Source organism: Phymastichus coffea, unplaced genomic scaffold, assembly GCF_024137745.1.
Source record: "Phymastichus coffea isolate CEN01 unplaced genomic scaffold, Cenicafe_Pcof_1.1 PCOF00017, whole genome shotgun sequence".
In the NCBI taxonomy this organism is placed as follows: domain Eukaryota; kingdom Metazoa; phylum Arthropoda; class Insecta; order Hymenoptera; family Eulophidae; genus Phymastichus; species Phymastichus coffea.
The window spans coordinates 1737870-1752297 of NW_026706828.1; the positions used below are offsets into that span (position 1 = coordinate 1737870).

A 14428-nucleotide genomic window follows, 5' to 3' on the forward strand; every position below is an offset into this window, starting at 1 on the left:
TTAACATAGAAAAAAATTTAAGAATATTAAGAAACTTTGACACAACGATGATAATTGGATTACGAGTAATAAATGTCTTGGGTAGCGTTTACGCCCGAGCGAAGCGAAGATGGAAAAGCACACGAGACGAGAAACTCTTTCCCGAACATATGTCGAAACGTATTTTTCGATACGTGTGGAAAGCTCGTTTTTGACAGCACGTTTTTGGCCGAGTGTTCGAAAAGTACGTGCTTTCCAGAGGGAATATCAAAAACAATTTTACAAGTTGTGAAGTTCAAATATTTTTTTTAAATTATAGATTTCAATGAATTATAATGAAATTTATATGAAAAAAATAAGTGCGATAAACGATAATGTTCCAGATCATCCAAACTAACAATTAGTTAATTTGTTTATGAGACCATAGCTCGTAAGCTATTTAACTTACCATATCGAGATTTGAAGAGAGTGATTATACAGTGGTAAGAAATGGTGCGAAATCATTCTTTCAATATTCCATTGCACGCGAGGATTGACAATTGAGGCAAAGGCGAGGTTGTCAAATACGTGCTATGGACTTGCTAATTTCCTATCCATGGTGCATACACTATTTTTTATCCAGTGGCCTGAAAGTAGTATTTCCTAGTCACGGCTCAGTTGGTAACATGCTAATTTTGGCTTCGGTGGATAAATAATAGATGACGTACCTAGGCCAGGAAAGTATTGGCAATTCCATAGCATGTGAGAATTGATCACCGAAGCTCTGCGACAACAGAGGCGAAGCCTTGATTATATTTCACCAGCGAGCAATTAAAAGTCACTGGGATAATTTGTCCCAATATAACCATTGCAAAATTTGTCCAAAATGTAACCTTGAAAGGATAAACTTGATTCAACTTCAATAAATAGCTTATTTGATGTTAGAGTTGGTGAACAGAAAATGTCCTGTAGAATTGACATACTTTCTTATTTAGTTTCTTGTTTAGACAACTAAACATTGGTTAATCTGTTTCAACTGAGCATGTTTAATTGATTCAGTCTTTTATTTTCATTGTAAAATGAAAATTGAAATGAAAATTTAAACTACATTTTTTTGGTAGACCTGCATAATCAATCTCTTGTCATGAAGTTTTAATATATACTTCTATACTAATAATGAAAAATAAAGAATACATGAAAAATAGCAAATAGATATTTATACAAGTATTAACAAGCTTATTAGCTAATGAGCTAATACAACATTTTAGTATCAAAATTGGAAAGTAAAGATATACATGAAAGAAAGACTGAATAAAAAAGTTGAAAATAAAATGGAAGAAGTCACAAAATTAAAAAATGGAAACTATAGAGTACAATTAAAAAAAAGTTTAAATAAAGAGACAGAGAATTTTATGTAAAAATGAAAACAACCATTACTTAAGAATAAAATCCAGGCATGCTAAGATCTATAATTTTTGGTTCACATACAACATTTATAAAAGTTATCAAAAGATAATCTGTCAATAAAGAGTATTAAAACTATTATTTGTTGAATTTCTAATCCTAATTCATTTTGACAGTAAACCTACAATATCTTTCAATTCTAAAAAAAAATTTTTTTATCAATTATTCCAATCAAATAAATTTTTTAATATATTATACAAATAATATATAAAACAAATAATAATAAATAAACGTAGAGCTATTGATATAATCAAAGTTTTTTGTTATTGTCTATAATCTATAATCTCACTTCATTAAATAAGAAACACTATGATTACCATGAAGTTATAAATAATAAAATTAAGAAATAATTGATGATAAAGGTTGCTTAAATATTAAATCAATGACCAACAAATTATCTTTTTGTAATAAAAAGCAACAATATATTTAGTTATGAAAGAAATCATAAAATATTAATGCACACATCAACAGATCCGATATGTGTTATTATCTATTATTTTTTAACTAATTTTTTATTGGTATAAAAATAAAATACTACTTATACTTTTTAATAACAAATAATTAACTTACCAGTTAAACCAATGTTTTCCACCATTTTAATATAGTCAGTCCTATATTTTAGGTTTAGCTGAAAGATTTTATATATTTTATTATTGTTAATTGTAAATCTACATCTATAATATCATTTTATGTAACAATTTCAAAATTGTAACAATTCATGCTGTTTTTAATAAATTAGTAGATAATTTGTAAGAAAAAATATAATTGAAAACTTCAATTAAACTTCTTATTTGAAAAACTTAATTTATCAACCAAGAAGAGATATCTATTAAAGATTATATTTTATCACAGACTTTAGGCCAGAGAAACTAATAAGTTCCAATAAAAAAACTTGAGATGTTATTGATAATGTGTAATGACATGTCATTAAAATTCACATTTTATTTTTATAAGATAAAACCGAATACCGAATATTTTCAAAGAATATATTAACAATTTCGCACTATATTAATATGTTCAGATGTATGAATATAAATAGCGAGCCAGATTATTACCTTAAAAACATTAATAAGGTTTACCTACTTAACAGTTATTTTTCTTATCAGTCGTTTAGAAATTGATTAAGTTGATAAGATCAATGATTTCAAAATTAATGTTTGAAAATATGTTGAATAATTCAAGTAATCGATCTGATAGTTTGCTCACTGGTTGAATGGTCAAATAAACTGAAAATATTGTTTGTTTCTAAGTAACTTTTATTATTTTGACAAAATAAAATAGAGACCCCCGCGCCAGATCAGTCCATGAAAATGGCGAACATTAAAAATTTTATTTATTACGATGATATTTATTAAATTTGCTATGATAGTCTATATATTCCAAATAATTTGTCATATTTGCATATCAAAAGAAAAAATTTTAAAAGTAGAGAAGATTTAAATTAATTTTAAGAAATAATACTTTCATCAAAAATATTTCTCAAATCTAAATATCTCATAAAATTACTCATTATTGATATTAATTTACCTCGGAACGTTATATATAAAAGCTAAAATATTTTTTTCAAAAAAATTAAAATAATATTGTTAATATTCAATTACAACGATAAAGCAGCTTTACATATGCGCGTCGACCATTTGTAATTTGTAATTAGTATACATTACACATATAACATTGAAAACAGTGAATGGTAATACCAACAATGTATTGAGATATTGTTGTTGATTATTATTTATCAAGACAATTAGTAGTTACAGATTTTGCTACTTTGACTAACAACTTATCTTGCGAAATTCCTGCTCATGATGTAAATACTACATAATTATTAGCTATTAACTGTCTTGATCAAAAACAATTAACAACAATATCGCAATGCATTACTATTGATTGCCAATCACTCTTTTCAATACCAAATGTATAATGTTTATTATCTGTAAATTACAAATGACCGATGCGTATGCGCAGAACTGCTTTGTCATTGTAATTAAATATTGTTTATGTTATTTCAATTATTTGTAAAAAATAGTTTAGTCACTATGTATACCGTTTCATGGCAAATTAATGTGAATAATTAGCAATTTTTTTAAATGTATAAATTTGAGAAATATTATGATTAACGAAGCTATAATTTTATAAAGTTAGTTAAAAAATTTTCCGACTGAGATAATTTTTTCCTTTGATAAATTTTTATTTCTTAATGTTGAGCAATTTTCTGGGCTGACATATGGGGGGGGGGGGGGAAGGAGTATAAATTAGGCATAATAGAATAATCAAACGAACTTACCGTGAAATTAGATTTAGATTATACACATTTGACCTAGTTCAAAGATATTACAATGTAGTTCCGCTTCGCCCCTCTAGATGTCACACCTTTATCGACTGAGAAAAAACGAGCGGCTTTGGCACGGCTTGGACCGGCGCCGGTCACTCTTAGTACCGTACTTCATATGATTTAAAGACTACAGTAAGATTAAGACAGAAAAGAAGATTGACAAAGCATAAGGAACGAATTTTTTTTTATTATTATTACTTTAAATTTATTTACAATCTGTCTCACGTATAGAGACAATAAGCAAATGTTACTGCTATTAGACATCCACACTCCCGCACACACACACGAACGCACACACACACACCCACATAATAGACAGCAATATACTCTAATAAGAATACTATGTTTGTTTTACAATATGATTAAAATAATTATGTTAATTTATTTGCTTATGTGCTTGGTGTTAGCGATGGCTGTCTTGAGAAGTTTGTTGATAAGTTTATCTCGGTGGTTTTGAAGTCCAAAATTATATTTTGCGTAAAATTTTTAAATTTTTTCTTTAACTTTAGGTATCTGTAAATCATTTCAGATATTTTCATTAGGTACGAACCATGGTGCTCGTACTATATTGCGTAGGATTTCGATATTCAAGTAAAAAGCAACACCTTATGGTTGAATACCATATGTTCAGACTGGTTTAAGAACAGCTTTATGTAGCAGCAGTTTGTTTTCAATTAACAGCTCCGATTTTGTTCCGAAGAGCCAGTACATTTTCCTCTATTTTAAACCCAACTGTTTATGTTTAGCAAATATATGTTCTTTCTATGTAAGCCTTTGGTCTAGGTGAATACCTAGATATTTTACTTGATTGCTTTATGGAATATATTTCTCATTTAATCTAATAGGAGGACAGGTATCTTTTTAAAGTGTGAATGTCGTATGTATCAATTTGCTTTCGTTTACTATGATTCGTCAGAAGTCAAACCAATTTTGAAGGTGATTTTTTACGTAGTTTTGTAATGTTTTGGTTACTATTATTGTCTCTGGGTATACTGTTGTAATAACTGTGTTATCTGCATATGTTGCTGTTAAGATATTAATAGACCTTGGTAGGTCTGAGGTACGTACATAACAGATATAGTGTGTGGCAGAGAATTTCAACGGGTTTCAGTCACGCACTCGAAGTACTTCCGCCATAAGGCCTGATTGGACCGTTTTCCCCCGACTAATAATAAGAGCGCCAGACCGCCATTCCCAATTTACTGTGATCGTCGGGGATAGGGTCGGAAAATTGCAACGTAGGTCTATTTACGCACTGTGCGACTACGCAAAGTGGGCAAGTTGACAACTTCACGGCGATTTCCTCTTCTTCAGGCCGATGGTACCAACCAATCGTCGATCTTCTCCGTCCTCTCGCGTCCTGGAAGTACCGGCAGCTTAGGATACAACTCGTCTCGGGTTGGAGATTCGTTCGATTTAGCGCGTAGGTCACCTAATGCTCGGAACCAGTAATGCAAACAAAAGAATTCTCGCTACCTACCGTCTGCGGCTGAAAACAAAATCAGCATGCAGGGAAGGAAGGGTCAACGAGACGTAAATAATAAAAATTGGTTACGCTTTACTTTCCTTTATTCGGTGACTAAGGTACAGATGTGGTCGGAATGGCGGATGATCAGCGCGTCTTGACGCGATTTAATGTATAGCGGAAACGAATCCACACGTCTCAGCGAATCAAATCTGCGACGAACAAATACGCTCGATCTTCAATTTGTAACAGCAATTCGAACTACATCTAGATATCTAAATCCCCCTCGATTCTTACACTCACGCTAGCTCGAGAAATGGCGGGTGGTCAACGCGACTCGATCGGAGCACTGTATTCCCGGCGTCGACGGATCCACGCGTCACGACGGGATTATTCGCACGAGAAATCACGTACCGCACTTCGCAATTATCACTAGTGAGTGGCACTTTGCCTACTTACAGATTACGGCTGAAGACTCACTCGGCAAAACTTAAAGTCCTTCTACGGACTCAGCGAATCCGGGAATTGCTTCCTACAGCGGTAGCGATTAGCAGTAAAATAGACGAGAAACGGCTCTCCGCGGTCAAAGATTCTTTTTCTTCTCCTCTTTCCGAGAAGAAATTCATTTATTGGCCGATATGTTAATTCAGATATCGGTAGCGCCCTCCGAATATTTCGTCATTGGTCAATATGCAAATTAGAAAAGTAACAGCGCCTTCATTTTATCTCCTACTTCGTCGCTATTTATCCTCTCTCACCCCCCCCCCCCTCCCCGTACTAAGTCAGCCAGCATTAATTGATGAGAAAAATCTACCCCTATTCCTATTTATTTTTCGTTATGGACGGAAATCAAATTTTATTCTAATTCGCTTATTGGTCGTGATGTAATCGAGACTTTTCGTCAGAGATTCAAATTTAATCAATCAATTTTCAATTTAATTTGTCAGATTGTTTGTCGCTTATTAATACGCTTAAAGGATTATAGAGGCCGCATACAAGTATTTTCTAATTTTTATATTAATATGTTTCATATTCTAAATCGCATCGCTAGATATTTTACAATGATACAATAGTTGTATGTCGGTTTTATCCTCGTAGTGCCCTCATCAGCGTGTTTGCGTACGAATTAGTATGGTATTTATTCTAGTTCGCTCGCTTTCATATAGTCTATCTCGCTCGCTCCCGCTTAGTCTATATCGCTCTTCAAAATGGCCGCCCTCACTCCCGCGTGTTAACCTCGTGCTCTGCTGCCGGTCTCCGAAGCGGCTCCTGGAGCGTTCTCCCTCGGTCGTGTGGTGTACGTGTGTATCCGGGTGTTATGTGTGTGTGTCTGCGGGTGTTATCAGTGGTCAACAGCATTGTGTGTGTGTGTGTGCCGCTCAGGATGTCGCCGATGGTCCGCAGCAGTCTGACACAGCTGATTGCCGGCTGCCGCTTCATCGACGATTTTCTGGTCGCCCCAAAAGTATCAGCTTCTTCAAAGTGTTCGTGTTAGTGTCTGGGAGTGTAACGGGTCCGCATGTATCGCTAACATGCATTTCCGTTGCATTTCCTAGTCAAGTTTTCCGTGTTTTTCCTCCAGCCGGCAACACGTGGTCGGGAGTGTGTAGGTGCGTGCGCTCTGTCTTTTTCCCGTCATCCACTCCGTTTTTCGTCCATCTGTCGGATCGCGTTCTTCGACTTGTTGCGTCATTTTCTCGGGCGTTGATGGGCGAAAATAGAAATAAAACACTTTATCAGTTAGGGCGCGAGTCGGGTATAATTATTCAGTTGGTCACGGAGCGGCAAGGGACGGAGATGGCTCCTTTGAGGTGTTGCAAATAGTGCAACACTTTCAGGTAAAGCCTTGTAATGCACCGCATTACAAGTGTTGAATCTAGAACATTGCCCTGTGGTACTCCTGCTTTTATTAGCTGACGTTTTGATACGTTTTTATTTATTTTAACTTGATAGGTTCTATTGTGTAGATAAGACTGTAACAATTCGTAGTGGAGCTGAGGAAAAAATCTCTTAAACGTGTGCAGTAGCCCTTTATGCTAAACCTTGTCAAAAGCCTGCGCAACGTTACCAGTTCCGGTTCTTTACCGGGTTTAGGTATTATAACAATCTCTGCTAATTTCCACTGAAAAGAAAAATAGAGACGCAAGCATGCATTAAAATTAATTGTGAGGTATTTTCCTTAATTAAACTTTTAAATCTTGATAGAGACTTATTCGCTATACATAGAATTATATTTATAGAATATAACAATGATGTTTTGTTCATATTCTTTTTCTTAAAATAAATTCTTTTCTTATTTACTGTATAAGTAGATTACAGTTTTCAAAGATGTTAACGATGTAGTTACAAGCCACATTGTTAGTATTTTTGAATAAAGTAATTGTACCATATTAGCGTCTTGGATTTATCTTGGAAAGCTGATTGTTTAGAATTTCTCTTTGATCTGAGTATAATGGACAGTACCATAATACATGTTCGATGTCTTGAGAGCTTTATGAGAGCAGGGACAAGTAGGGTCATCAATTAGAAACATTCTGGCTAAAGAAGTGTTTAAGTTATAAAGGTCTGCTCTTAGTCAATTTATTGTTACAATAATATCTCGAGACAGCTTTCATAAAATATTTTATAAAACCACGGTTTCATACAGTCATTGTAAAAATGATCAAAGTATTTTTTTCCTTTCTTTGGGTTTGAGTTTAAGATTGTTGTTTTAAAGTTTGAGACCATATTGGTTTTGAAGAATTCTTTAAGATCTGTGAACAAGATTTTATTTTAGGATCAATAGTAGTCGCGGATTTAGCATGTGAGTCTGCGACGTTATTTCCCCTGATTGCTATGTATGAAGGAATCCAATAAAAAAGACTATTTCCTATTTCACTCTTTTTGTTGCATGAACTCGGTGTATTTTTGTTTAATTTCATATAAATAGAAATTAAATTTTATATTCGTAAGCGGATTTTTCAGGGTTTCTAGTACACTTAAACAGTCGGAGAAAACGACGTTGCAGACACTGGTATTTTCGAGTGTTAGGTCTATGGCATCCTTTATAGCTATACATTCGGCTGTAAAAACTAAGCTTTTATAATTTAGACTTCTTTTCATAACAGTGTTCGTTTAAAGATTAACAGATGCTCCGCCTACCGATGTCAAAGATGAATTTTTACTTCCGTCTATATAGTAAATGGCAGAGCTAAGGATGGCTAAATTTTCGCATAAACTAATATTTAAGTCTGAACTTTTCTACCTCAGTTATTTTTTAGGATGGAATAGAAATGTTGAGAACGCCATAATCGTATTTATACATGTTATACTTATTCAATTGTACAGTCAAATTAGCTAGATTATATGTAGTGTCGATGCATGTCTCGTATAGTCTTTTCCTTTTACATTTCACTTTAGTTGCTTTGAGCATATTGAAATATTTTTTAATAGTTTTGTTAACAGATAATTCGGGATTTGACAGAACTTTTGTAAGGAGTTTGAACACAAAAATTGTATCCTATCAATTAATAGCGGTAATTTGGATTCAGCTATAAGAATCTTCTTAGGAGTCGATTTTCTTAATCCGAGTACTAGTCTTATAGCACTGTATTGAATCGATTTGATTTTATTTTGTAAAACTTTACAAGTAGTATATAAAGCCTATAGCAGATAATATATTAATAATTTATTGATATTATATTAAAATAATATTAATATATATTAGCGGATAGTACATAAAGCCTCCATATTCTACTATCGATCTCACATAGTTTTTAAAAAAAGTAAACAGAATAGAGGGATCTGCTCCCCACCAGATCCCTTGTAAATACTTAATGATATTAGTTGCTCTAGTATATTTCGTTAAAACTTTATTTATTTTCTGTGTAAAGGTTAGCTTGTAATCGAAAATTATACCAAGAAATGTGGAGGATTCGCTTGACCATATTGTCATGTCGTCAATTTTAATCTCGGTTCCTCCAGGAAGAATATTTTTATGACTAAAAAGGATAAAAATGGTTTTCTTCGAAGCAATATAAAGATTTTTTTGTTAGTTCAGTACAAAGCTATATCATCTGCGAATTGGGAAATAATTATTCGATTTGACAAGCTTTTGGTGATTTCAGAAAGTAGATTAGATAAGTAAGGGGCTGAGTACACCGCCTTACAGGACTCCATTTTGTGTTGTTGTCGGGCCAGTTTTTATATCAGTGTATACAAATCTATCGAATATGATGAAGCTTATAAATCTAACCAATACGGACGGATAACCAATTTTGGGTAATTTGCTTAGTAGTATATTAATGGTTACGTTATCGAATGCTCCCTTTACATCGAAAAAAGCCGCAAATGTGTCTTTATTTTTTTCCGAAGCTGTTTGAACAGTTATTGTTAGATTCAGCAAATTATCGTATCAGGATTGACCTTCCCTGCTATAAAAGTTCCATTGAAAACCATTGAAGAATTTCTGAATGGTTTTCAATCTTCGATCTGAACACTCCAAATGACCATTGAATATGATTCCTCATCCAACAAGAAATGTCAAGATATTAAATACTATTGGTTCCAATAATATAGATTACTATTGATTCCTAATCGAGATTAATCATTATCAATAGAAAAATATACTATTAAAGTAATGGTTTTCAATAGGATTCAATGAAATTTCTCATGTATGTTACCCAATCGATTTCAATGGTAAAATTCGTGGTCAAATCGAAGATTTGAAACCATTCCAATGCGATAATCAATTTGATTGAATTGATATCAATGGTTTGTTATTGCAACATTCAAGTCTCGTATCGTTGAATAATTTTCAATAGTTTTGAATACGAAAGTCGTAACAACTCAATAATATCCAGTAGAAAATATCAATCTAATTGAATGGGGATTAATGGTTTGTTATCGCAGAATCAACTTTTTTTCTGACGTTGAATAATTTTCGATAGTTTTTAATATGAAAATCACATTAATCCAATATTATGCAATAGCAGAAATTAATCCCATTGAATAAGTATGAATGGTTTGTTATTGCATAATTAAGGATTGGTGCATGGTTTACAAAAAGTGTATTTATAAAAGCACTGTATATCACAGTGAAGAATACAATCGAGCGAAGAAAACTGATGATACTGTCGTTAGACTTACTAGTGGACAATACGCTAGAATAACAAAAATTCTCGAACATGACGACGATTCATACATTGTTGTACAAACGTACAACGTATTTCCAGAATATCCATTTGAAGGAGTGACTCATATCCGAAAAATTCAAAGCGAAAACGAGATTGATCTCATCAAACCCATTGGTGAAATAGATTGCAAAATAATTTTGGTAGACGTTAGAAATGCTAGATATTTATGCAAAATGCCCAATTCATTTGAAATCCAATAATAATGTTCATGTCAATTTTTGTAATTTGTTGATGTACATAAAAAACCATTTATTTACAATTGAAAAAAAATCGAATACCCATTAAAAATTATATTCGAATATATTTTTACTTAAAAACTATTAAAATTGATAAAAGTCTATTCAATCAAATCATATACGGAGTTTTTTCATTCATGACCTATATAAAATTATAATATCCAAAGCATAAGATACGATTCTTCAATTATAGTATCGAACAACTATTCAAATTTATAAAAAATCATTCAATTATGGAAATTTTTTCTTTCATCATCTAATGAAAAATTATAGAATAAAATTATATTTGATAAGTTTGTAGAATGAAGGATTATTCAAAACTATACAAACAACTTCTCAATAGAATACGATTGAGTTTTACTTGCATTTACCAATCATTAGATTTCATTAAAAAATATTCCATTGAAAATATTTGAAATTTTTTTGTTTGCCTTTCATAAGAAATTATAGAATACTATACCTCATTGAATGCGATTGGGTTATTTTTATATTGACCAATCATTAAGATTAAAAAAAAAACTATTAAATGAAATATTGCTAAAGTTACAGTATTGCTTTTGCTCATATTGGCATATATGGAAAACCATTCTATAAAATATTATTGACCAACCGTGTAATTGGATAAAAATTAATATCCATATAATATGATTCAATAAAATATGATTGGACAATTATTGTATCGAAAAATTATTAAAATTCATAGAAAGATATACAATAAAATATCATTGATTAATTATTTTATTGAACTGTGATTGATATTCGTTCAATGCAATTGGATAGATTATCATTGAAACCATTCCTATACAAAGTATTATTCAGAAAGATTGAATTCTATTAAATTTAATGGTAAGTTTTACTATTAGTTATGCTTACCATGAAGTATTATTGAAAATCATTCAGTTTCAATCGTCATCGGAACATTGAACCATTCAGTTCATTGATTACCATTGAATATGAATGATCCCGAATAGGAATGAATGGAACTTTTTTAGCAGGGTTTGCAAACACTACTTTGACTGTTAGGTATAATATTATGCGTCTCTATCGACTACTGAAATTTATTCTTTACTAGCGTTTCAAACAGCTTGCAAAGAGTAGTCGTAAGAGTGATAGATCTGTAGCTTTCACCATCGGGTTTGAGTATAAAATGAATGTACGATTTCTTCCAGTCGATTGGGAAGTCACTTGTGAATATAGTTCATTGTATATATCTAGAAGTAGTAAACTATATTTAATGTGTAACTTTTTAATGGTGAAATAGTCAACCCTCGTGAACATTTGAAGTCAAGATCTTGAATAAGAACTTGAGTAAGAAATTGCATAAGAAATATTGTAAGAACTTAGCCAAGTCCTTAGGCAAGTTCTAGTAAGTGTTTTTCATTTTTTGCAGCTCTCACAATGGATAAGTTCTTGTTCAAGAACTTGTATAAGAAATTGCGTAAGATCTTGATGACTATTTTGTGGAAATAAATTATTTCTAATATTTTACTTTTAATATTAATTGTTTACCATATATTAATAAATGATTTTATTCGGAAGAAATATGCCAAACACACTTAATATAAATTTGATACAAAACTTTTTATTCGAGTTCGAATCCTCTAAATTTTATAATGGTAACAAACTATCAGACCTAAACAAACTTAGTTATATAAAATATTCTAAATTACATTTATTTGTGTAGATTAATATTTTTTTTATCTGTTAAATAAAACGATTATATTTACATATCAAGACTAAACATAATAGAATGTGATAATATAACTCGTTCGCAAAAAATCAATTGTTAAACATAAGATTAATTTTTTTAATGCGCGATAGTGCTGGGCCAATTTCGAAGAGATCCACAAAAAGCTTCCTGCAATTGACTTCAGACCTCGTAATCTTCGTTCCCGCTCTGCATAACCTTATATGTTTGAAGTCAACCTTATATATTTTTGAGGATCTCTTCCCAATCGGCCTAGCACTGATACGCGGGGTAACTGTTGTGTGGCTAGACCTAGACGGTTGGACATTCCTACTCGAATGTAGTTCAATGTGATTCTTATAAAAAAATAACAAGAAATCCAATGGAAAAAGAATTTTGAATATAATAATATATAAAAATTTATATAATCTAGTTAAAGTTATTGGTTGCATCGTTTTGAATACTAAACTCAACCTTGGTAGTGCTTTTTTATATATATAGTAGGTTTTTTTGGATTCCTTTTATTTCTAACGATACTGAACCTTTCTTCCTCCAGTCTCCTTCTTAATCGTTGCCGAATATCTTGAATTTTTTGACCTATTATTTCAGTCACAATATTCAAGTATGAATTAATAACTAAACTGGGATTTTTCTGTTTTAAGTCGTTTAAGTAGTCAGTAAATAGAGCTGAAAATATTTACATCAATTAAGGTTGTGTATCTTGTGTTATAATCGTAATACATAAAATTTTTCTTACCAATCATAAGTTGCCATTTGTCTTCTTCAAAAGGCAGTCGAGGGCCTTCAATCCCAGGCGCAACAGCTCGACACAATTTGACGTCGAATGTTCTCATCACGAGTTCCTGTGTTGACCAAATTAATACTGCTAATTCTCGTAAAAATATCGTAGGTTTCTTTTTGTTTTGATGTCATCTTTGCCCAAACATCCGAATCTACGTAGATGTCCAATCCAAGATAAATCTATCAGAAAAAAATAAATGTTGTAACTGCAATGATTGAATTATTTTATAAAATCACATTGATTATGTACCTTGTTTCCGTCGTTGACCATTGAATACATTTGACCGTTAGGAGTGAGATCTAATTTATCTAAAGATACATAAACATTTGATATGAAAATCCTCAAATATGTTTCATATACGCTGATGTGCAATTTCTTTGAACAAGTGCATTAATTCGGTACAATTTGCGGTTACAATTTGGACATAAATACACATTCAATTCGGAATTTGTCAGCATAAGTACCTATCCGCTTATTTACACACACACATACACAAATATAAAACACACACACATATATATATAAATGTATACTCGTAAGCGTTATTTCTAAGGCACTGCTTCGCGGAAACAGCTCTTATATAACCTTATATACATGCGTTAGTGTATATGCGTAGTGCGTATACACTAACGCATACTATAACGCATACTATGTATATCAGCGTATACACTGGTGGCATAGCGTACTCCACTTTGTCCGGTCTCCTTTTATGGCTAGCAAGAACGGAATCAGGTAAGTTCAAGGGTAAATTTCCATCTTCTTCATATGCTGTATCATTTTTAATAAAATCATCATTTGCAGCAGCATCAATAGAAAATGAATATCTTCTATCGCTTTTCGGGGGTGAAGATTGAGTCAAATAATCTGACCTTACTAGATCGTATGCTGCATAGAAATTCTCTAAAATTTTACATGCAATAGTAGGCATTACATTCGGTTTTAATAGCAGATATTAAAAAGTAAGGAAATGTAGTTATATACTAATAATCACTTTTTTCTTTTTCTTGAAATTCCAAAGAATTGAGTGAACTTGAATTCATAAAATGGGACAAGTTACCTGAAAATTTTAAACAGTCAGTTAATAAATATTATATATATATTAGTTAAGTTCATAATATATTATTATATTTTGCTATAAAGATTTTCTGTACAATTTAAAGATTCAATGGGACATGTATAATGAAAACTAGACATATAAAAGTGTCTTAAATCACCCCATTTTCTCCAACCTTATGTTTTCTATTTGTTACAAACACCGTGACACTTTTTAAACAAAACTAATCAATTTATAATTAAAAGAAACTATATAT

At 31.7% G+C, this 14428-nt stretch overlaps 1 protein-coding gene across 6 annotated transcripts in view; it reads right to left on the reverse strand.

The window, feature by feature from the left end:
* Positions 1 to 3146, reverse strand: part of LOC131675186 (histone-lysine N-methyltransferase SUV39H2-like) — a 64993-nt gene extending 61847 nt beyond the window's left edge. Inside the window, exons 1-4 of one of the 6 annotated variants that reach the window (XM_058954083.1) lie at positions 2506 to 2704; positions 1993 to 2050; positions 687 to 851; positions 428 to 605 (exon numbers count right to left, since the gene is read on the reverse strand). Coding sequence is in view for 4 of the 6 variants with exons in the window: in XM_058954081.1 (XP_058810064.1) it covers positions 1993 to 2017 (25 nt within the window). In the remaining 2 variants the exon portion in view is untranslated. Of the gene's footprint in view, positions 1 to 427; positions 606 to 686; positions 852 to 1992; positions 2051 to 2477; positions 2705 to 2949; positions 3007 to 3123 lie in introns of those variants that run through there. The other 5 variants (XM_058954082.1, XM_058954081.1, XM_058954079.1 and 2 more) reach the window with 5 other exon arrangements.
* Between the last annotated feature and the right edge of the window lie 11282 nt (positions 3147 to 14428).